Source organism: Sus scrofa, chromosome 1 (assembly GCF_054392235.1).
Source record: "Sus scrofa isolate SSC_HxYL_T2T_F1_AM1 chromosome 1, Sscrofa_HxYL_maternal_Yorkshire_Landrace_v2.0, whole genome shotgun sequence".
NCBI classification, from domain to species: domain Eukaryota; kingdom Metazoa; phylum Chordata; class Mammalia; order Artiodactyla; family Suidae; genus Sus; species Sus scrofa.
In genome coordinates this window covers 132,008,162-132,032,643 of record NC_139383.1, presented here as the reverse complement: position 1 = coordinate 132,032,643, position 24,482 = coordinate 132,008,162, and the positions used below count along the sequence as shown (strand labels likewise).

The following is a 24,482-nucleotide window of genomic DNA, read 5'->3' as shown; positions in this document are numbered from 1 at the left end:
TTTTTGGTGAAAAGATACTGGATCCAGGAGACCCTGGTTCTAACCTCCTCTCTGCCACTGGATAAATCTGAAGACTAATCAGATTTATTTTCAGGGCCTTCATCCATTAAATGGATGGAGGAATAGATGTCCTACCTTCTTCACAGGGTCAAGCAAGGTCACCTACACAAAAACATTTGGTAAGGTGTGAACCTCCCCCTTCCCCCACCCCACACATTCCACACATGACTAATATCAGAGCTGAAAATCCAGAGCACATCCCCTCCCCTCCTCTGGAAGCCTGAGACCTTTGCAAAAAGCAATGGCCTTGAGGAAGATAACTGGCATTTCCAGGTTAGAAGAGACGCTTGAATAGTCCAGCCAGACACCTGTGGCTGGAGCAGCATGAAGCACCGGAATGAAATCTTTCAGCAGAGCACTTCTATCTCCCCCTCCATCACCATCACACACCCACAGGAAGTGGTCTCCCTGCTCCGGAGGCTTAAGAATGGTTACAGAGGCAAGAAAATGGCCAAGAGCTAGGCAGCTCCTCTTCAAATGTGGAGGTAAATATGGTGATGATGGCAGAAGTCAGTGGTGGTTGGGGGTGCTGCCCTATTGCTTGGTTGGGGGCGGGGAAGCTGCAGGCTCTGCAGTGTCATGGGGCAGCAAAGTTTGGCAACCTCCATCTCAGAAGTTCTATCACCTCCAACTCAGCAAGCACAACTATTTTGGCCAGAAAAAGAGATTTCCTTAGAGATATTTATTTTCAAATGTAGAAATGGGAGTGGGGGAGGATCCCAGGGGATTGCCCAGTTTCTGAGCTACAGGATGGAGTAGCAAGAGCCTGGAGAAATTTATATGCCTCCAAAGGTCTGTGACCTTGGGCAGTTCCCTTCATTTCCCTAGGCTTCAGTTTCCTCATCTGTAAATGAGGGGATTGAACTGAAACATCTCTTCTGTTCTCTCCATCCCAAAGAGCCCATGTCCTGGAAACTCTGCCTTGTGTTCCCTTCACTATGTCCCTATGACATGCTGCCAGCTTTGTGCCTCTGACATTTTCTAGGGAGTCTGCTGTGTTTCCTCATCCCTGTCATCAGCACCTGGAGGCCACAGATAGAAGAGTGTCTATGCTGAGATGTGAGCACCCCAGCAGAGGAAAGTGCCATCGAAGAAGCACTTCATTGAAGAAGAAACCTGACTTCTCACACCGCCCCACTGGGGTGGGAGTATGGGTTAAAAAAGGACTGTGCACATACATGTGTGTATGTGTGCACACACGTGTGTTCATTTGCAGGTGTCAGATGGAGGGGCCAGGAAATGGTGACTGTGTGCCTGTTACCCTGAGTGACAGGCACTTTCTCACAGAAACACGGGGGAAATCACAACAGCAGTTTCAACCCAGGTAGCCAGAACATGGCAAGAGCTTTGTTTCCTGTAGTCCTAGTGGTGGCTGGAGGCGGTGGCAGGGAGGGGTGGTGTTCTTCTCATTTCCACTCTGACTTACATCTTTGGGCTTCTGGGGTACTGCTTGGAAGTATAGCCAGCACTTTAATGTGGTTTTGTTGGGAAAATGTTCTGAGTCCCAAGCACACTGAACACACAACCATGTGTGAGTCAGGACGACTGTGCTCCTCTCAACTCCACCAAGGTTCACAATCATCAAAGATCCACTAATTCAATTAAGAGGTAATAAAGGGTCCTCACTGGGGGACTTTAGTCTCCCTATGTCTTTGAACAAGAGGGTGGCCAACTCTTCCCAGATTACCCAGGATGGTCCTGATTTTAAAACTGAGTCCCAGTGTTACCACTGTGGTGCAATGGGATCAGCAGCGTCTCTGCAGCACCAGAACACAGGCTTGATCCCTGGCCTGGCAGAGTGAGTTAGAGGATCTGGTGGTGCTGCAGTTGCAGTATATATCGCGCCTGCAGCTCAGATCTGATCCCTGGCCCAGGAACTCCACATGCCTCAGAGTGGTCAAAAAAGTAAAAAATAAATAAAAAATTAAAAATAAGTCCCATATCTATGGAACCTCTTACTCATGGGCAAACCAAGATGTGATGACTTAAAGAGGAGAGTGAATCCTTTGCTAGGCAGGGGGTTTGTGCTCCATTCCTCTCTCCAGGAATATAGAGGCTGCTCAGGCATTTCCAAGCCCCTGACCAGGGATCCTCCTGAGGGACATGGTCTGGGCAGCCAGTCCTGAGAAGTGCTTAGAGTAACAGACAGGGCAGATGGCTGGATTCCATTTCGAGGTGCTTTCCTCACCAATCTCATGTGAGTCCATTGTGTGGTCAGGGCCAGACCAGCTCATTCCCCAGGCCTTCTGTGAGCACTTGACTCATGCTTTTCTTGGAGCGTTCACTCAGCACCCTTGCCAGGGGTGCCTCCCTGCTCTTCTGCTCCTCACACTCCTCACCATGTGATGGGAGAAAAGAATTAGGAGCTGTGGGAGGAGGTACTTCCGTGTGATCAGAAGCTCTGGGTGAACTCTCTTAATCCTCTGCCCCAGGGGAAATGGGGGAGAAGGGCCTGTTTAATCCAGAAGATCTGGATCTGTCTGGTTAAGTCCACTCTGGAACATTGGAGGACATCTAAACATGTTCCAAAAACAGAAGTCAAGAGCATCTGATCATACCGTGGGGGCACATGCCCACACACTTGGGGCCCTGAATGCACACAGGACTCATCAAGCATCTTGGCACTAAGTCAGTCCAGTTCTTCAACCTCTGCCATGTTGACATTTTGGAGGTGTTATCATGTGCATTGTAAGATGCTTAGCAGCTTCTCTGGTCTTGACCCACTTGATGCCAGTAGCACTCTCTTCAGCTGTGACAATAAAAAATATTGCCAGACATCACCAAATGTCCCTGGGGAGGAAATCAGCACTGGTTGAGAACCTCTGAGTTAGAGCAGTCCAGGAGTTCCTTGTGTGTCCCAGCTTCTTGGATTTGTGCAGCTTAAGCAACACATTTTGATGCACATTACATGAAAAACTAGTTTTCCAGGATGTTCATAGTTTTTGCTCAGAGAAAGCACTCTGCGGCCAAGTATATTTGGAGATCTCCTTGTTCCAAAGCCCAGCATGTTGAGGAATTGCTGCCTAACATATAGTAATTATTCCCCCTCATGGAGAGTCAGAATGCATTAGGGCATTAGAGGCTCTAAAACATCTATCATAATGAAACCTTTTCAACTCTGTTTGACCCAGATTTTGCTTTTTCAAGGCCACCAATGATGTTGGAGATACCTGTCTTAAAATCCAGGTCCCCAAACCGACTGAGCTGATCTTTCTGAGTCCCAAATCCAAAAGTCCCATGAAAGACATCCATTGGCCCAGCCTGGATGAACTGTTTCAAGATTGGCAGACCAACCACTAGTTCCAGGATCAGTTATCTGTCTGCTTCTGTTACAGTTAAGAGATTACCTCCCTGGGGACGTGGGCTTGGGCAAGCACAGAGCCATTCCCCAAAGAAGGGGCTTACTAAGCAGACAAAACAATAGCTTCCTGGCCATAGTTCTTTAATAGGAATTTCCTTTGAAAAGTTCTTTTCTTTTTACTTTCTGCTTTTCCTAAATGCCTGGGTAGCTTCATCATTTTGATTCTTGCTCAGATTTCATGGAAACTGGTGGCAGCCTACCTAAATTTCTAGGAAAGTTGCAAGCGTATGGAAAAATCTTTCTTCGATTCTTAAAATAAAAAAGAGAACTTTGTCAATATTTCCAGGGATCAGAGATAAAGGGCATTATAACTGGCAAGGGTGAGCTGGCTATAGATAGAGGTCCAGGGTGATTGCTGTGATTATATTTGGGGTAGTTATCCCTTTAGAGGTTTGCTGCCATGAAGAGCCAGGTGTGGGAGAGTCCTTGAAGAGGTAAAGCAGCTCTGAGCAGACCTGGGGCACCAAGATCTGGCTTACTCAATTTCTATTCTGAGCAAGGGATGGTGTCACTTTAAATACTGTGTTCTTGTTGCTAAGGAAACCAGATAAGTGGGTTGCCAACACAATCTTCCACCTTTCTGTGAAGATTAAAGCACCTTGCTCCAGCTAGAGAGCAGATGGGAGAATCATGGGTGTGAGGCACATTTCTCATTACCCAGGGGAGGGTTAGGCCAGGTGATGGATGAAGTGAGACAGTTCCTGGGTCATGGGAAGGAGATAAAATTTGTAGCTACTGGCTATTTTAACAAAGTGTAACTATTTGCTGAATCAATCAAGAGAGGGGTTTAATCCTGACTTTTAGTTCCATTTCTACCACTAATTTTGTTTGTCAATGTATTGAAGGCAGATTTAGTGCAAAGTCTGTGGAGTCAGTCACAGAATAGAAAATGGTTACATTTTAGTTAGTCTGTTCCTTTTGGTTATTTTTATCAAATATCTCAAGCATATAAAAAAAGTATAAAGACTAATATACTACATTCTAATGTACTGATCATATAGCTTAAAAATGAAACATCGTAGATACACCAGAAGTTGCCTGTGCATTCTTGCCTCCTTCCCGCTTAATCTCATAGAAATGTCTCCCATACTTGTCAGCTCCCTATATGTAGGAAACGTTAGTTACTAAACCTATCATATGTCTTGAGTTATAAGCAACAGAGGACCATTAATTACAGAATAATTCTGGGAGCCCCCTACTCTGGGGCAAGGCTTTTCTCTTTGAGATTCAGGTTAGTTTTTCTTCCAATTACAGACTGTGGACAAATGTGGGGAAAGAGGAGTGGGCAGGAGACTCAGAGAGGAGTGGCAGCAGAGCCCTGCGGCGTCGCAAACACTCAATTTCCTTCCTTCAGCCTTCTTTCACCCATTAACCCAACGAAGCTTTACTGAGCGTCTATGCAGTGACAACCTCTGTGCTAGGCACAGAGGGTAAGCAGAAATGAAAACAGTCCAAACTCCCTGTCTGCACAGAGCTTAGCAAGGGAGGAGATATAGGATGAATAAAATATAGATGTAAGAGCTAGTTAAGTACAAAGGGGGGGGGGAGAGCAGATTTGGGGAATAAAATGACGGGTGTTACATTTTAGATAAGGTAGTCCCTAACTCCCCCAGGCCTTGCTGTAAAGGCGCACTTGGGCAAAGACCCAAAGGAGGTGTGGGGGTGGGGTGAACAGACTATCCAACAGAGGGAACACACAGTGCAAAGGCCTTGAGGCAGTGGCATGCTTGGCATGTTCCAGACCTAGCAAGGAGGGCAGCAGAGTGAGCAAGGGTAGGCGGGAAGCTATGGTAGAAGGTGAAGTCAGAGGAGGTCTCTGTGACTACCTTAATTACCATGGCCCATTCTGGGTACCAGGCCACTCTGAGGGTTTTGGGAGCCTTTGGCTATGGTGGCCTTAGGAAAGTGTCCAGCCCTGGTCCAACTCAAGACTACACTTGGCCTCGATGTCTCCCAAAGGAGGACCCAAGAACCAGAGAATCAAGGGATTTGTCTGATGTTCCAGAGGGAGCTCAGCATGAGAAACATGAGCCCAGGCGTACCATGTCCCTGTATTGACAAAGCAGCTGGGCCTGTTTTCTGATGATGCTCCTCCCAGGCAGCATCTTTTAGCACTGGAGAGATCTTAATGCAGTTTTTAGTAAATCTGTGACAGGTGTATCATCCCTAGAGATAAAGTATTAAGTGCTTTTGGCCAGCATCTCAATTTTAGAGGCCAGCAAACTTTCTCTGAAGGGCCAGGTAGTAAATATTTCAGGCTTTGCAGGCCAGATGGTCTCTGTCACAACTCCTCAACTCCAGTGTAGCATAAAAGCGGTTATGGACAATATGTAAACGAATGGGTGAGGCTGTGCTCCAGCAGAACTTCATTTACAAAAACAGGCTACTGGCTGATTTGGCCCACAGGCTAAAGTTTGCTGACCCTCTTACCTAAAAGATCATGAAATAGTTTTAATAGTACATCTTAAGTATGAGGGAACAAGTAAACACTAAATAAAGAATTGAATTATTTTTCTTGGCCACCATTGCATTTGAATATTTGTGTAGGAACACAGATCTTTCTTATCTTCCCAATTACAAACGTTACAGCATTTCCTGGAATTTGCCTCATAAGATGGGTTTTAGGAAGGGAAAGCAAGGAAAAAAGAATGACAAGAGATAATGGCATCTAATATTTCTCCTATAATTAAGAAATCATTAATTTTCAAACTTTTCTCTCATTTCTCTTTAACCAGATCTAAGACACAAAATTAACTGCTTAAATTTCAATCCATTATTGCATTCTCAAGCTGAGGGTTTGCAAAGCAATGAAAATGCTCCCACTCTGGCAAACAAAGAAGCAGATACCTGGGGAAACGGCACATCTAAGTTGGTACCATTTTTACTCACATCCCTCTTCCCCTAATAGATAAGCGTGCAAGCAACACTGCCTCAAATCAGAGTCTCACCACTGGAAGGCTGTGGTTATTATGTTCCCTCTGGGTAATTGAAGGCCATGACCAAGTCTGATGCTTCTGAGACAAAGCATTCATTCCTTCCAGAGAAACCTGTACTACCCGAGGCCCCAATCCCTTGCTAAATGACTCACAATTGCATCCTCTGGTTCCTCAGCAAGTGGATAAAGAACACCATGCTCAGCCAACAGCTCCAAATTTTATGCAATTCAGCATCTTACTTGCTCTCTCTGTACCAGACTGGACCAGAAATATAGCTATGCAGTCATCCAACCCATTTCTGCAAGAATAAATGTCTCTTCGCTCGCCAGAGTGTTGCCAATTACCAAAGAAATGGAAGGAGTGAGATCAAGGTAAATAAAGGGATTGAGGTTGGGTCCAAAATAGAAACATCTCCCCTTTTTAAAAACTGCATCATGGGAGCTCCAGTGGAACATGCTTTGGCCCTGAGATCCACAAGGTTGCAATTACCTATCATGTAATAAGCCAGCTGTCATATTTCACACATCAGAAGACCCCTAAATCAAACTCAAATACTGAATTGCTAAGATAACTTAGAAATTTCAAACAACTGAACTCCTTAACACGTGACCTAAAAATGTCTTTGGATGGTATTGCCTTTTTAAAATGAAATGATACCTATGTGTATGCTCCAGAGTTCTGAGCTTAGACTCAGAATGAAGCACCTTTTATGGTAAAGCCAGTGGTTCAGGATACTTCTCTTTCCTCCCTCACTTAAAAAAAAATTATTAATATTACATGGTGGCTTTTGAGCCTTTTCAGGTGCCATGCACACCCTCTTCTGGTCAGTTCGAAGAAAAACTGATCACTGTTAGGAAAGGAACTCTGTCAGGAGTGTACAAACTTTGGTCCTAAAAAAAAGGGAATGATTCTGATACAATGAGAGGCCTTCCTCCTTTCTTTTTTCATCACCAAATAAGGGTTTCATTATGAAAATTAGTGAGCCTACTATTTCCTAACAGATGACGTTCCTCCATTTCACTGTAAAAGTGACAACTCCAGGCAAAGGGTAATCAGGTAAGGCTCAATAAGCCATTTCTGAAGCAAGCAGCTCAGTTCTGGAACACTTCACACATTGTAGAAGACATGTGAAGGTGAGAGGGAAGAAGCCCTGCTTAGTTTGCACAGACTGAGCATGTTGTGGTGACACATAAGGCACAGTGAATAAAAGCACAGACTTGGTCACAGGACTGAGTTTGAATCCCAATTCTGCTGTTTACCAGCTGTGGATTCTTGAGCGAGTTACTCAACTCCATGATTGTTTCGTCATCTTAAAAGTGAGAAATTATAATAGTATTTCTTCACAGGGCTGCTGTTAGGATTAAATACGTTAATACTGTGAAATGGCTTAGACGAATGAACGGCACAGAGTAGCACAAAAAGGAAAAGGAATTTGGAGGAGCTTTTTCCTAACATCAGGATGGTCTCTGGGGAGATGCTTAGATTCATGCCACAGATGATCACACCAACCAACCCAAAGAGAAATTTTTAATAACGCCTTCCTGCAGATTTTATAGCCTTCCTTGGCCAAACCCTTGAGACCACCAAGAGAAAGCACAAGCTGACCTCTTTTTTTCTCTAGCCTACATGCTGAACAAGTCAGGAATTCCTAAGAACCTGTTCTGAAATGACAAAACTACATTTCAATAATCCTTTTATTAGTTACAGAAGAATCTCCACTAGTATTTACACAGTGCAAAAAAGCCGTTATTACCCCTAAAATGTGATAGAACAATCATCCTTCATACAGCAAAAGAACTAACAGGATGAAAATTCCTTCATGTTATAATTCACGCTAATTCTGCTAGTTTTTTTATTAGAGCATTACAATTAAGACATTAAATTATAAATTCATGTGGTATATTTAGAAATTAAATTATAAAATAATACAAATACTTATAAGGTGTGATGTGCCAACAAAGTTTAAATTTTTATCATTAATTAGGATTCAGATTTCCAGATCAGGCAAACAGTTTGGTTGATTCTATGATGTGTGTAGGCTGAAAGTAGGAGGAAGATAATAAATTATTTCACAAAAAATTTTAAATCAAAAAAAGATGAAGTGTTTAAATGGATAAATTAATGTTCCACCCTGTTGGCACAACATATGGAAAATACTTAAATGCCAGTTTTTTTTTTTTTAAAGCAAACAGCAGCTTTACAAACAGTAATACTTCTTTATACATATATTAAAGTAACAATGCGTTAGGATTGAACAGTTTTATGTTAAAGAGTTGAAAAATGAAGGTAGAGTTCACTACTCATTTGCACATTATAATTCCCACCCCACCCACCTCCCCCAGCTTATTAAGAAATCAGACAAGTCATTCATTATTTGGATATTAATTTCTCAATATTTAAACTACGTGAATTCCTTTTGACTAATTCTTTTCCAAATACTGGAAGCATATAAAATACCATCTCTGCAAAAATGACCTCCGGTCAAAACCTTTAAAAACTTTTCAATGTATAACACACATTTTCCCCCCAGGTTTAGTCAAAAGAAATATATTACATCATTTACAAACATATTTAAACCAAAAGTTAAGCTAATACGAACATTTGTCTCTTAAGTAATCTTCACAGCAAACAAACCTACCAAAGCAGAAATCTAGTTTTGGGAGTGCAATTCATATTGTAATTCATATACTTATGTATTGAAATAGAAATCTAATATTAATTATTGCCAGAAAAACAACCTCTACGCACGAAGAAAAAAATCACTATGGTTTTTACTTCTTGTGGTGATGAACCCTTGCTCTTACCATTAGATCTCTCTAGATCTCCAAAGAGTCACTCACCCCAGATCCAAAAGAACACTTTCCTAATTTTCACACCTCCCCCTGCATACAATATACACAAATTCCAAAATTTATCTAAAGGAAACAAATTATAAAGACATTATTAATACTTATTTAAGCATAGGTTCAACATTTCCTTTAATAAATTTTGGGTTGTCCTCTAGAGGTGACCTGTTTCATATAAAAAAGGATGTGGTCCCTTGGGTTTGCTGGCAGAAGATACTGCACGTGCAAAAGCGTTTATCAGACACATAATTGAACATTTCAGAAGTCCATAGCAAATTCAAAGTTACTGGTGTTCAGAAGATTTCCTCAACTTCTCTTGATACAAATGTCAAAAATCTAAAATGACAATTCTCACTCAGTAGAGATATAAAATATAAGAAACCTTTGAAAAGCCATTCATTACCTTAAGATCAAGAGTTATCTGAATCACTGACACTAATCGAAGGAAATTTACATCAAAAAGTATGAAAAGTTTTTCAATTCACTTTTAAGATTGTCAGTAGTTCAAAACCTCTATCATTTCTTTCAACCACCACGTCCAAATGTCAGTAGGATCTGCCACACGTAAATCCATGATTACTATTTGAGAGGCTTCATTCCTTACATGCTACATTCCTTTAAGTTGTGCCTAAGAAGTCTACACTGGAGAACAGTACAGTAACATCCCCTTTCAGCACACAAAGTTGACAGACTAACATTTTCTACACAGCAATGCTCCTAAACTTTCACAGTTCACAGATAACTAAGTCATCAACCAAGAATCTGGTCTCTCCAGTAGTTAAATGCCAGGATTATAAAACATTAGGACTAGCACAGCAGTCCCCATGCATTCATAAAGAACCTGCCCAATTCTTCCCTCGCACCTCTGTGGGGCAAAGCTCTGCCCCATAACACCTAAGCAGGGAAAATACCCCTCTCTCTTTAGCTCTGCGCCTGCTTATGGGAGTTGGAAGTGTAAAGCTGGTGTGTACATGCATGCATTTGTGTGTGTACACAGGCATGTGTGTGTTGGTTGGTTGGAGGTGGTGGGTAGTTGGTGGGAAGACAGAAAAATAGGTAATTTGTAATTTTTTCACCATTATAAACTTGCAGAGGTCACTACCAAGGAGGTATACACATTCCAGGAGATGGGCAGAGATAAATAATAATGGTGAAGAATACCTGCACCTATCTGCACACTCTTAAATCATCTAACAGCTTCAGCACAATCAGAGCAACTTTCTCTTTTCTTCAAAACTTTCTCTTCCAAGCCTTGATTATCAGGATGCATGTTATAATTGTATAAAGTTCCTTTCCCTGACCTCCCATCAGTAACTATGGTAGGTGTCACATGGCAGGTGCTTGAGGTTAGGGACAAATTCTTTTCTTTTTAAAGGTGCAATAGCTTTTCACTCAGGAAAGGTTTGTTTTGAGTACCCAGTCAAATTCTCATCTCAAGTCCAGAGAATCCCAAATCAGAAGCATGCAAGAGAACACACCAGTGTTAAGATATTGTTTCTAGATAGTTTACATGTTTAGTGCTGAAGTCATACAATCAGTTACAGTTATTCATCTGTCAAAATCTGCCTAACCTTATGCAAATATGACTATGTATGTACAAGAGCATTCCTGAGGTAAGTAAAAAGCAAATGTGAAACAGAACCTGGAAGTTCCTACCATGGGTGACTTCTCACTATTAAAGACAACATCTATCACTTTCCACAAATAAGGCCAGCTCTAACCTATCATACATAGTGGCTCCTTTGCTAGTCTAAGTTTTGGAGGCTCTGTCTTAGCCCATCCCAACTATAATCAATTACAATGATCAGTGACTTATGAAATAAGCATCTGTGGACTAAATAAAAGTTGCACCAAATTTCAACACAAAACACTTTGTGAACTTAGAGTTACCCTCAGCTAATTTTTTTTAACTCCAGAACCTCCAGTTCTTTTTTAAAAAAACCCAAACAACTTTTTGGTCAGACAAATTAGAGTGAAGGAGGTGTAGTCTTGAAGCAAACACCGGTAACTGCTCCTATTCTCAGAACCGTGATTTTTAACGTTCAAAATGACTCTAAATAGGCACTGTAAATTTACTTCCTTTAAAACCTGGTCTTTTTTAATCACTGTTTTCCATAACAAAATAAGCTGAAACAATTCTGAACTTTCCACACAGTTCATAGAAAGACACTCAGATGCTAATAAAAAGCTAAGCTATAGATCAAAACAAGTAAAAGACAGCTACAAAAATATTTCTGTCAGGAATTAAATACATATATTAAATACTGGACAGTGCAAAATGTTGAGATGAAGCATGAAAGATAATGGCTGCAACCCTTACACAGGTGGAGACAGATAGTTTACATTTCCTGAGTTATAGGTTTGGGGGTGTGTAATTAGAATCAGAGTGCTCCTTGTTCAGTGAGCTGCAGGTGCTGGGCTTCTGCTGCTCCTGACTTGCTTGATGGTCAGTAGTCCAGGCCTCACTATCCCTCCCTGGCCCCGGCACCTCAGGTGCCTCTGCTTCCTCTTCCCCACTTTGCTCTGCGTTGTCTTCCTCAGAACCATTAAGGGTTTTTCCAAGCTGAAGAGTTTCCATCGTTCTCTGGGTTTCAGAGACCCAAGACTCAATTCTACTATTGAGCTGTACTTCTACAGATATGGGTTCATGAGTATAATCTTCTTCCTCCTCCTCATCTTCATCATCCTCTTCTTCAAGCATGCCAGGTACAAGAGTGCTGGTGGTGCTGGTGATGGAGGAATTCAAAAGATCCCGGCAACTGCCATCCAAAGAGCCGGTCTCTGTACTCTGTTGTGAGGCCCATTCCAGGTCATCTGGCTTCACTTCCTCTTTATCGCTCACTGATTTTCCAGGGTTTGTAGCTGAGGTAGAATTGCCTGAAGCCACTAAGGATGGCTGCTTACCAACAGGGGCTGTGTCAAATGGAAGTTTACTGGGTTTTTCAGATGTGCTGTGCTTACAAGAAACCTCTCTCTCATTTTCTGACGTTTCTAATCCATCTGAAGTTTCCACCATATTTCTCCAATTTGTTTCTGCAAATATCAAGGAGATTTTTTTTAAAAACCAGAACACTGTTTCAGAATCATGCAACTTTTAAAAAGAGGGAAGAACAAACCACAGAAATCTGTTCATCAACTGACTGAAAAAACAAAAAACTTAGCTTATTTTAGTATTAGTTCAAATGTTATAATTGGAAAATAGTTTCTCAAAAATTTTCCTTCTCATAAAAAACATCAAAAACCAGAAAGAAAAAAACAGTGCATTTAACATAAAGAAACAAAGAAGCCAGGAGTTTCCTTGTGGCACAGCAGGTTAAGGATTTGAGGTTGTCACTGCAGTGGCATGAACAGCCATTGCGGCACAAAGTCAATCCATCCCTGGCCGGGGAACTTTCATATGCTGCAGGCACAACCCTGCCCCCCGCCCCCACCCCCGCAAAAGAAACAAAGAAGCCAAAATAAGTATATCAATGCTTCAGAATGCAAAAGATCTAATACAATACAGAAGCTGACACATATATAACATCTACGTATTCATAAAAATCAATGAATTGCCTTTTGTTTGGCCCTAAAGTGTCCTGGGCTCAAGGATCCACAAGTCACAGGTGGCAGAGCCAAGACGTCCATCAGAAATAGTTCTGATTTGACAGGTTTGTATTGCGCTCCCTCAGCAAGTTAAGAGCTGTCCTTTTTGGCCTGTAATGAAACTTGTGTTTCCACTTATAAACAAAGAAGCCATGCATGCATTTCTAACATTTGTGAAAATTTGTTTTATAATATACATAAGTGGTTTGGCTTACCAAGCAACTTTGGAGCCAAAAAATAACCAGGTATTGTTATATAATACAGTTGTGATCATCTAAATTATTTATAATGACAGTCAGTTTAGAGTCAAAAATTGTACTAAGCTCTCTCTTGTTTTTTTTTCATTTAATTTTTTAAATCACAGAGGTATAATTAATATAAAATATTGAATTAATTCCAGGTGTACACCATGATTCATATTTGTATATATTGAGAAATGGTCACAAACTGTCTAGTTGACTTCTATCTCCATTCATAATTATAATTTTTTTCTTTATGATGAGGACTTTTAAGATCTACTCTCTTTGCAACTTTCACATACATAATACAATGTTATTAATTATAGTTAGCATGCTATATATTAGATCTCTATGCCTTATTTATTTCATAACTTGAAGGTGGTAACCTTTGACTTCCTTCACCCATTTTGCCCAAACCTGGCCCCCTGCCTCTGGCAACTAACAATCTGTTTTCTGTACCCATGAGCTTGTGGGGATGGTGGTGGTTGTTTTAAAGATTCTACATATACATGAGATCATGTGGTTTTTGTCTTTCTATAACTTATTTCATTTAGCATAATGCTCTCAAGGCCCATCCATGTCATCACAAATGGCAAGATTTCATTCTTTTTAATAGCTGAATAATATTCCACTGTGTGTGTATATGTGTGTGTGTATCTTCTTTCTCCACTAATCTTCTTTACTCATTTATCTGTTGATAAACACTTAAGTTGCTTCTACATCTTGGCTGTTATAAATAATGCTGCAATAAACTTGGGGGTGAATTTTGTTTTCTTCAGCTATACATCCAGAAGTGGAATTGCTGGAAGTTCTTTACATTTTGAGGAACCCCCACACTCTTTTCCTTAGTGGCTGCAGCAACTTAAACATTCCCACCAGCAGTGCACAAGGGTTCCCTTTGCTCCATATCCTTGCCAACATTTGTTATTTTTTGTCTTTTTGATAACAGCCATTCTAACAGGAGTAAGGTGATATTTCACTGTGGATTTGATGGCATTTCTTTGATGACTGGTGATATTTAGCATCTTTTCATGCACCTGTTGGCCATCTGTCTTTCTTTGGGAAAAATGTCTATTTAGATCCTTTATTTTTAAATTGGATTGTTTGTTTTTCTGCTATTGAGTTGTATGAGTATTTTATTTATTTTGAATATTAGCTCCTTATCAGATATATGATTTACAAATATTTTCTCCTGTGTAGTAGGTTGCCTTTTCATTTTGTTGAATGTTTCCTTTACAATGCAGAAGCTGTCTAATTTGGTGTCATCCCACTTATTTATTTCTGCTTTGTTTCTTGTTTTGGTTTGTTTTTTGTTTGTTTGTTTGTTTTACCACATCCACAGAACGAAGAAGTTCCCGGGCCAGGGACAGAATGCATGCCACAACAGTGACCTGAACCACAGCAGTGACAATGCCGGATCCTTAACCCACTGAGCCACCAGAGAACTCATGTTTTCACCTTTTCTTAAAAATAAAAATCCCCTTCTATTTGCACTATAGCTGCTACTTGCATTTTATATGCATAATGATCAAGTGTAGTAATAAAGCAAGCCTAGCCATGGTGATAGATTTAACCTGTCACCTATCAATTATATATTGCTACAGACCATGTTTGGCCACCTGAACTCAGAGCACATGATTTGCAAAAGGCTTTCTTTTCTACAGCTACTTCAAATGTAGTCTGGGTCCTTCCAGTCACATTCCTACCTCATGACAAACAATCTAGCCTTCTCTCTTTATTCTCATTCTTGGTTAGTAACATTTTCAGTCTCAAGGAAGAAGAAACCTTATAGTAATCCTTGATCCTATCTTTCTCCCTTACTATATCCCCTCATTCCATCAAACTCATAACTATATTATGCCACTTCCAGCTCAAAAACTACTAAATTTCATAACGACTACCTTAGCTCAAGACTTCTTTACCTTGCTATATGTCAATAATATCTTTCTGATTTTGAGACTTGACCACATCGTTATCGAACTGGCTTTTTATTACCCTAATTTTACCCTAGTTACTAATTTTTATTACCCTAATTACTAATTCAAACTCCTTAGTTTAACACATCCAAGCCCTTTATAATCTACCCTTCTGGTCCCATTCATTTTAACCCCCAGCCATGCATTCCATGTTCAAGGTCACTTTGAATTTTCACTGCTCACAGAAGTCATACCATCTACATTTTCAACTCTTTGTTTTGCATAAGCTGCTTTTTCCATGTAAGACATGTTTTCCTCCTTTACCCTTCAGGCTCCTATTCATCCTTGATAGCCACCCTTAAATGTCAGTTCCTTTGTGAAGCTTTTCCTAACTTTCCTGAGAGAGTCACTAACTTCCACAGCACTTTCTGCATATCCAGTTCAAAATCATTTGTTTTGTGATTGCTGTTCTACCTCCTCCTCCCCCCTCATTCCCACTTATCTCTGCATTCCTATGGCTGGCATATGTACTAGGAAAACAAGCTTTTACAATAGAGTTTGACATATATATTTAATTGTGCAGAAAAATAACTTCAAAAAGCCATAAAATTTATAAAATTTAGGTACACATTTATTTATATTTACTTCCTTCAAAAGTACTATGAGAATTCACATGAGGTCTTGGAAAAAGTCCCACCGCTCAATGACAGTGAGTCAAAGGAACTGGAAAAAGAAAGAAGGTTAGTAGACTGATCAGGGCTGATCTCTCTCCAGGCTCAGTTTGGGGCATTTAGCTGCTGGGTTGGTGAGCTGAAAGCAAGAACGGTCCTTCAGAAAGGAAAGGCAGATATGACCTTGGAAGTTGAGACAAGGGACTCTGCAATTAGCCATCAAAAGACATGTCACAGTGATCAAAGAGCCCCTGAGGTCACATACCCACAGAAAAGGCACAGGCCTTTAAAATAATAGGTGAAGTCTGATCAAAAGCTGCTAAGCACACAAACCCAAGACTGTGATGGGAAGAAACAGAGCAAGAACAAAGTGCCATCTTTGGTGTGTGTGGAAAGGTAGGGGGGTGGGCAGTGGCTGAACACCAGCAGCCTAAAGCCAGAATAGTAAACCTAGAAAAGTCCACTTTTGAAGAAAGGCTTAGGAAGCAAGTTAAAGGCAGGATCAAAGATCTCAACAAACCTGGAAATGGTACTGATCCAAGCCTATCCTGCTTCTGAATTGTTTATTTTAGCAGAACTCATTAAATGAAGCTGTTCTTTGCTCATTAACCCATCTATGCTTTCCTGTTTAGTCAGCTAGTTCTTTGTGAAACTGCCTTTTCAACTTTCAGATTACTAGTGGGTTTGTCAGAGAATGAGGCATGTGTTTTTCTCCCTTCAGTCAATACACAAGGGAAAGCTGACCATCTTAAAATAGGTTTATGTAGCAGAAGAACAGAAAAATGAGTTCGAGAACCTACAGAAGAAGGGGTGGTGGCAGAGGATGAGCAGGAAACTCAAGGTAGGCAGAGGTAATCTTCCCCTCATAAGTGGTTACTGAGAATCTACTGAACGGTGCTATTGGGAATTCATTCAACAGACAGGGAATTCACGTCACACTAGCAGCAAGTACAATTTCTAGAGTCAAACTTAGCAGCTGTGTGACACTGACAAATTATTTACCTCACTTCATTTTAGCTTCCCCATCTGTATAAATGCAGTACAATATTTCTTATCTCCTAGGGCTGCTCAGAGGATTAAATGTTTTAATAAACACAAAGTGTTTAGAAAAGTGCTTGGTAAGAATTCAGTGAGTGAGCAACTATTATTATATGTCAAGTGCCCCCTATATGCTAAGTTTCCATCTAGAAGAATGCATTGTTTGGTTGGGATTTATGTTTGAAACTATGTTTCATGTAAGTATGGGAGAACTGAATTCAGCTCAGGAGAAAGGAAAACATGAGCAAAGAGAACAATTAAGGTGTACACAAAGAACAGTAAGACTGGACTATCACAGGAGCCTTTTTATTCTACCAATATTCAGCACCCCTTTCCTAAGCTTTGTTTTTTCTTTAAACTGTGAAGATCACAAGAGAACACTTTAGAAATCTTGCACCAGCACAGCATGGAAGATACTATTTGCTATCTAACAGTCATTCCCCATTTACTTCCTGGCCAGTAGAGCCCCCAAACTTGAGATGTACTTGAATTCAGTCCCATAGGGGAAGAAAAATAGTTCGAAGACTATCATGACTATCCCATTCTCCTCTGGTAAAGATTCTCTTTGCCCACATCTCCCTTGCAGCTAAAAGCTGCATATGATGGGCTCTGGCGAAATGAAACAAAAGGTGAAATCTTCTGAAAATTGTTTCCTTCATGGACAAAAAGAGCACACTGCCTAAACCTCCTGCTCTTAACTACTGTTGTGATGCCCGGGGCCACTGCAGTTATTTATGAACATGAGATGATAAGCACAATAAGAAGCCAGAGACTGATAAAGAACAGAAAGAAGGAAAGAGACAGGGACCCTGACGACATCATGAAATAATTAAACATCCTAATTTCTCAGGCCCCATTAGTGGGTTTTATGTGTCTGTTATGTCTGATCCCAATAGAGTAACTTTGTGCTCTGCTCCCTCGGCAAATTATTTATGACTATTTTCACTCATTTTGTTGGCATCCTGATAAATCAAGTCATAGACCAGAATCTTTAAGGTTCTCTTAGGGAACCACTGACAAAATGCCTGCCTTGGCCAGGTAACATAATATCCACTGTTGAGTTGTCTCACAACAGGAAGACCAATAAGGAACATGGATAAGGAAAACTAACTGGGAGAATTTGGTAGGGTCCAAAAGGAGGCAGGAGACATCAGCCCATAATAGGTCCTGCCAAACTCCCAGGAACCCGCAGGCTGGAATCCATCTTGCACCAGGACTCCATCTTTCATGTGTTAAATTTTAGGTGGCAAGTTGATGTGGTGGTGACCACATCATTTAAAAAAAAGATGTGCACCGCTAGAAAGGACCCTGAATCAGGCCAAATATGGGCACAAGCAAGACAACTGGCCAGAGACAACCTGGAAACTAACCCCATACCTGTAAATCCTGAGGCCACGAGCCACGCTGCAGAGCAGTTCTGGGTTCCCTTACCCTGTTGCTCTCCATCTAGATGCTACTTCCCAACAAGTTTTTTGCTTTGTCAGTAGCTGTGTCTCCCCGGACAATTCATTTCCTACTGTTAGACAAGAGGGGTCCTGGGAGGGGTCCCCCTTCTGGCAACAGTTCTGTTTAAATCCCTTCTTAGAATGCAACCATTAGCTCACAGAACTTTAGTTTTGAGTGAAATCTTATAGACAATCTAAACAAATCTGCCTCACTTTACTGAAGACAAATCTGAGGCTCAGAAATTAATCCATTGTGCCCAAATATCCCAGGCAGATTGTGGAAAAGACAAGGCTTCAATCTTTGAACACTTTAAAGCTGGTGACTTTTGAAAACATCTCCTAAGTCTTTGAGAGGTTCTTTTCACAACTTTTCTTTTTATGGGCCCAAATGAAGATCACTGTTATTTCCCACAACTTTAGGAATTTACCTTGCAGTTTACCTTTGAGGTCTGACATAGCACTACATAGAAAACTGATTTCATTTTCTAATTGATCTTCATTATTTTCAACTAGTATCACTTTAACCAAAGAAACAGTCTGCCTCTGAGCCAGAACCACCTATCCCTGACCAATAGTTTCCTAGAGGTACATAATAATTTCACTGCTCTAGTCTGGAACTTTGTCAAAAACATTCCAAACATTTAACTACAATCACAAGCGAGAAGAACAAGAAAGAAAGTGTGAGAAGAAACGAAGAAAATGAGGACTCCGTCTTTTATGCGTTAAATTTTAGGTGGCAAGTTGATGTGGTGGTGACCACATCATTTAAAAAAAAAAAGAATAGGGGAAATGAATGAGACATTAGATCAAGAAAGCAAAGAATTTAAGAGTTCAAAGTATTACAGACACAAAACAAGGAAACTACTAAGGTGTAGTAGTTTAAACATTATACATAAATGCCATTTTCCAGTCTATATATCTTTTTGACTACCATCAAATTTAACTCAAAACAAACATCACGAGTCTAGGTCTTTTGTTAACTTAGTAAATATGAACTTTTAATAATCAAGTGTTAGAATAAAACTTCCTATAACTTATTTACTTAGTTACAGATCACAAGAATAGTATATTCTGCTTTTTAAATGCCTTTGAGGAGTTCCCGTTGAGGCGCAGAGGAAACGAATCCGACTAGGAACCATGAGGTTGATGGTTCAATCCCTGGCCTTGCTCAGTGGGTTAAGGATCCGACACTGCTGTGAGCTATGGTGTAGGTTACAGATGCGGCTGGGATCTGGCATTGCTCTGGCTGTGGTGCAGGCCGGCAGCTGTAGCTCCGATTGACCTCTAGCCTGGGAACCTCCATATGCCTCAGGTGTGGCCCTAAAAATCAGAAAATAAATACATGCCTTTGAGATTTGTTTTTTTAAGATTTTGGAAATGTCACTAAATTTCAGGGTCTCACAGAAACTTTGAGCTCCAAATATTATCCTAACTTTCAATGGGCACATTTTATGTAATTTTCAAACAAAAATTTAAGCAAAGTTTGAATAATCAAGAAGACACGACAAAAGTTAGCAAGGAAAGTCATTTTCAAAACAACATCAATCATTAAATTATCTCAAAATTTCACTCACTTAAGACGGTATGTAACAACTTACCATATTCCTTTTCATTTACTTCAGAGATGGGTTCAGAAATAACACTGCAGAAGGAAATGGCGCTTGCTGCAGAGGGATTCCGAGAATGACCCATGTGGTGTGGCACCTTTTTCACATTCTTTAAGGCTTCCTCAGCTTGCTCCTGTTCCATTGCAGCAACCATATCTTTATATGCTTTCCTGGCTTCCTCAGTGAGTTCTACTAATTTATTAAACAAGCTCTAAAAAGAAAGAGATATTGATCAGTCCATTTTAGTTATACTTTTTATTACTGTCATTAGTGATAAATATTTCTACTGCTTCAGTATCTGATACAATTTCCATCAGCACAAACTTCAAATGTTATGCAAACCACAAAATCTTATAAAATACTCTGAAACTTACATATATTGTTTATTAGTTTTATATAAAATTATGTTTTCAGACAGAGGGGAAAAGTACAGCACAATTTCTTTTTTCTTAAGGCACTGTCATTTAAATATAAACCATAACAAGATGAGGACAGGACAAACAGTGTCATATTACTGGAGTTTCTACTGTAACACAGTGGATTAAGAATTCAACTACAGTGGCTTGGTTTACTGCAGAGGTATGGGTTCAATACTGAGCCCGGTACAGTGGGTTAAAGAATCCAGTGTTGCCACAGCTGTGGCAAAGGTCACGGCTATAGCTCAGATTCAACACCTGGCCTGGGAACTTCCATGTACCATGGGTGCAGCCATAAAATCATAAAAAAAGTGTCATATTACAATGGAATAATGTCTCTAAAAATTAAACTTAAGTGAGAAAAACACAAGTAGCAGTGCTTTACCTGGCTGCATTTTAAATTGTTTGAAGTATAGGTATAATAAACACTTCTGCTAAACATTGATGCTAAATGTTGATTTTTAAAAAGGGGTAGATACTAGTAGTATCAAAAATATATTCAGGATTTACTTATTTTTAAAAAGCAGGGAGGGGAGTTCCCATCATGGCACAGAGGAAACAAATCCCACTAGAAACCACGAGGATGGAGGTTTGATCCCTGGCCTTGCTCAGTGGGTTAAGGATCTGGCATTGCTGTGAGCTGTGGTGTAAGTCACAGATGTGGCTCGATCTGATGTTGCCATGGTTGTGGTGCAGGCTGGCAGCCGTAGCTCCAATTGGACCCTTAGCCTGGGAACCTCCATATGCTGCGGGTGCAGCCCTAAAAGGCAAAACAAAAAAACAACAACAACAAAACCACACAGAGAGGAGGCAAGCATAGTGTTAAAAAATAAAATTATTTAAAAAAAAAAGGTTTTAAAAAAAAAAGCAGGAAGGGAGTTCCCATCGTGGCTCAACAGTAAAAAACCTGACTAGTATCCGTGAGCACACAGCTTCAATACCTGGCCTCACTCAGCGGGTTAAGGATCAGGTGTTGCCATGAGCTATGGGGCAGGTTGCAGACTGGGCTTGGATCCTGCTATAGCTGTGGCTGTGGTGTAGGCCAGCAGCTATAGCTCTGATTTGACCCCTAGCCTGGGAACTTCATATGCCATGGGTGTAGCCCTAACAAGACACATACACACACACACACACAAAGCAGGGAAATGAATTCTGTTAAAAACAGCCCCTATATGTTACATGTAACAGACTTCATAAATATTTGTTTGCAATGTTCAACAAATCATGCACTTAAATGAAGCTAAAAAAAAAAAGAAAAAAAAGAAAACAGGCATATGGATATGTAATTTTGAGATTAACATTGGTTTTACAACATAACTAAAACACAGAAACTGCTGGGAATAAAATAATATAAAAAAGAAGAGAAAATAAAATTGAAAAGAGATGCTATTAGGGAATAAAAAGGACTTGAATGTCAGGGTAAGGACAGAAAGCTTAATTTAAGGGTTAGTCTTACTACATGGTAGAAGTAACTTAGGTGCACTACCACAGGTACAAGTAGATACACTTGGCATTATTAGTATTTCCTTTACCTTCATTTTATGAATATATTTTAGTTTAAACAATAATGTACCTACCTCAAAACAGAAAAGTGAAACAATGTACAAACAAAACTGGCAAGTATTTTATAATATAAAAATCATAATAAACTAATATATATAATTCAGTAAGAAGTCACTACAATTAAAAACAAACATGCCCATTTTTCCTGACCCTGATCCCATTCCTATTCCATAAACTCTAGTACTGAAAGAGAAAGGAAATTTTTATTATGTCTTTACCATAGGGCTATTTACCACCCAAATTCTCACATACTGTTTAATGGAACAGACAGATATACATCTACTATACAATTTATTAAATAAACATTTATCACCTGCTCAGGCTCAAGTAATGCAAAAGGTGTCAGGGATACAAAAACAAGAGATCTGCCCTCAAGGAATTCACAGTTACATGAGAAGAAACACATGAACTATAGCAAGGCAGTACGGTATCTCTAAGTGAGAAAGCATGGGCTGCTATGGCAGGATAAGTACTGATTATATGATCATAGAAAGTAGGTGGGTAGACAGATAATTTAACTAGTGGCAGAGAAACTGAATGGCTAGGGGAATGGAGATATACAAATATAGTGACTGGATAGGAATAACAGACACTTAAATGTACACAACAGTATGGTTGGGAAGAGTGGAAAACAGTCCATCAATGGTGTCACAGAATATTTTAAAATAAACTTCATAAAAAAGTCTTATTTTACATACAGTTGTATACAATTTAAAACAAGCACAACTGAAAACATTTCAATGTAAAAGCCAAAATGAAATCAAATGACATACTAAAATAAAAAACCACACACACTCAAAAAAATCCCACGAGGCTTAAAATTTAATCAGTTAATAAGCATTTCTCTACCCCTGCTCTACCCAGGTGATGGAGGTGTTGGCTTCATAGCACACCCACCGCCGCAGCAGCAACAATGCACCTAGAGGACCCTGGCATCGGAGGGCTCCCCGCTGCCCTTCCTGCTGCTGAGCTACCCGAGCAGTGGCGGCGGTGGCAAACACCATCCTAATTATCTCATGGCTAACGAATGCATGAGCCTCATAAACATGGCCAATCTGAGCAGTAAAGCCTTGACTGAATCTGCTCTGAACCTAGGGATAATGCTGGACTCTGACTAGCACCTCTTCAGCAGTTCTTTGTGGTGATGGAGCACTGCCTGAAACATAAGATGGCGGAATAGAAGGACTGGAGCTCAACTTCTCTCCTAAAAACAACAAAATTCAGAACTAAAGACTGAGCACTCTTCACCCAAATGGACCAGAAACCTTAAAAAAGATACCCTACTCCAGAAGAAAAAGAGGAGGCCACATCAAGAGGTAGGAGGGTGATTTCACGATATAAACAACCCCATACCCCCTGGGTGGGAAGCCCCACAGACTGCAAACTAACTGGTTAACAGAGACTCACCTACAGGACTGAGTTCTGAGTCCCACATCAAACTCTCACGAGTGGGGATCTGGCACTGGGAGAAAGAGCCCCTGGAGCATCTGGCATTGAAGGCCAGTGGGGCTTGTGTGCAAGAGCTCCATGGGACTGGGGGAAACGGAGACCCCATTCTTAAAAGGCACACACAGACTTTCACATGCACTGAGTCCCAGAGCAAAGCAAAGTCTCCAAGGGAATCTGGGTCAAACCTGACTGCAGTTCTTGGAGGACATCCTGGGGAAACAGGGGTGAACGTGGCTTGCTGTGAGGGAAGGACACTGAAAGTGAAGCTCTCGGGAATATTCAGTAGCAGTGCCTTTCTCTGGAGGTGGCCATTTTGGGAAAATCTGGCCCTACCCATCAGTCAGTCAGTGCTCTGAGAAGCCCCAGGGCAAACAACAATCCAGGTGGGATCACAGCCCCTCCCCTCAGTAAAGAGGCTACCTAAAGACCCCTCAGGCACACAGCTGCCTCTAATCCCATCCAGAGACTAAACCCCACCCACCAGAGGAAGTAGAATTGGCTCCACCAGCCAGTTGGCAGGCATCAGCCCCTCCCATCCGGAAGCCTACAGCAAACCCCCCATACCGACTTCAGCCACAAGGGGGACAGACATCAGGAGTAAGAGAGGATACAACTCTATTATCTGTAAAAAGATCTCCACACCAAAAACCTATAAAAATGAAAAGACAGAGAACTATAACTCAGATGAGGGAGAAAGGAAAAACCCCAGAAAATCAGCTAAGCCATGAGGAGATTCTTAGCCTCCAGGAAAAAAACTTTAGATTGTTGATGCTGAAGATGATGCAAGACATTGGAAATAAACTGGAGGCAAAGATGGATAACTTACAGGAAACACCGAGCAAAGAGATACAAGATATAAAACTTAAACAAGAAGAGATGCAAAATACAATAACTGAAATAAAAAACTCACTAGAAGCAGCTAACAGCAGAATACAGGAGGCAGAAGAATGAATAAGTGAGGTGGAGGACAGATTAGTGGAAATTATGGATGCAGAACAGAAAAGAGAAAAAAGATTGAAAAGAAATGAAGAGCAACTCAGAGAACTCTGGGACAACGTGAAACACACCAACATCTGTATTATAGGGGTGCCAGAAGGAGAAGAGAGAGAGAAGGAGACAGAATATTCCAAGAGATAATAGCCGAAAATTTCCCTAACATGGAGAAGGAATCACTCACTCAAATCCAGGAAGCACAACGAATACCATATAAAATAAACCCAAGGAGGAACACCCCAAGACACATACTAATCAAACTGACCAAAATTAAAGACAAAGAGAAAATCTTGAAAGCAGCTAGGGAAAAGAAACAAATTACATACAAGGGAACCCCGATAAGGCTATGGGCAGATT

The 24,482-nt window shown here is 40.6% G+C and overlaps 1 protein-coding gene across 6 annotated transcripts in view; it reads right to left on the bottom strand.

Annotated features, from left to right (window-relative positions):
* Positions 1-8,035: 8,035 nt before the first annotated feature.
* SECISBP2L (SECIS binding protein 2 like) overlaps positions 8,036-24,482 on the bottom strand; it is a 54,986-nt gene continuing 38,539 nt past the window's right edge. For 5 of the 6 annotated variants that reach the window (XM_084966477.1, XM_084966681.1, XM_005659631.4 and 2 more), the window contains 2 exons: positions 19,696-19,915; positions 8,038-12,236 (listed from right to left, as the gene is read on the bottom strand). In XM_084966477.1, the coding sequence (XP_084822603.1) occupies positions 11,557-12,236; positions 19,696-19,915 (900 nt within the window). In that variant the 3' untranslated portion in view covers positions 8,038-11,556. 6 annotated transcript variants of the gene reach the window in all.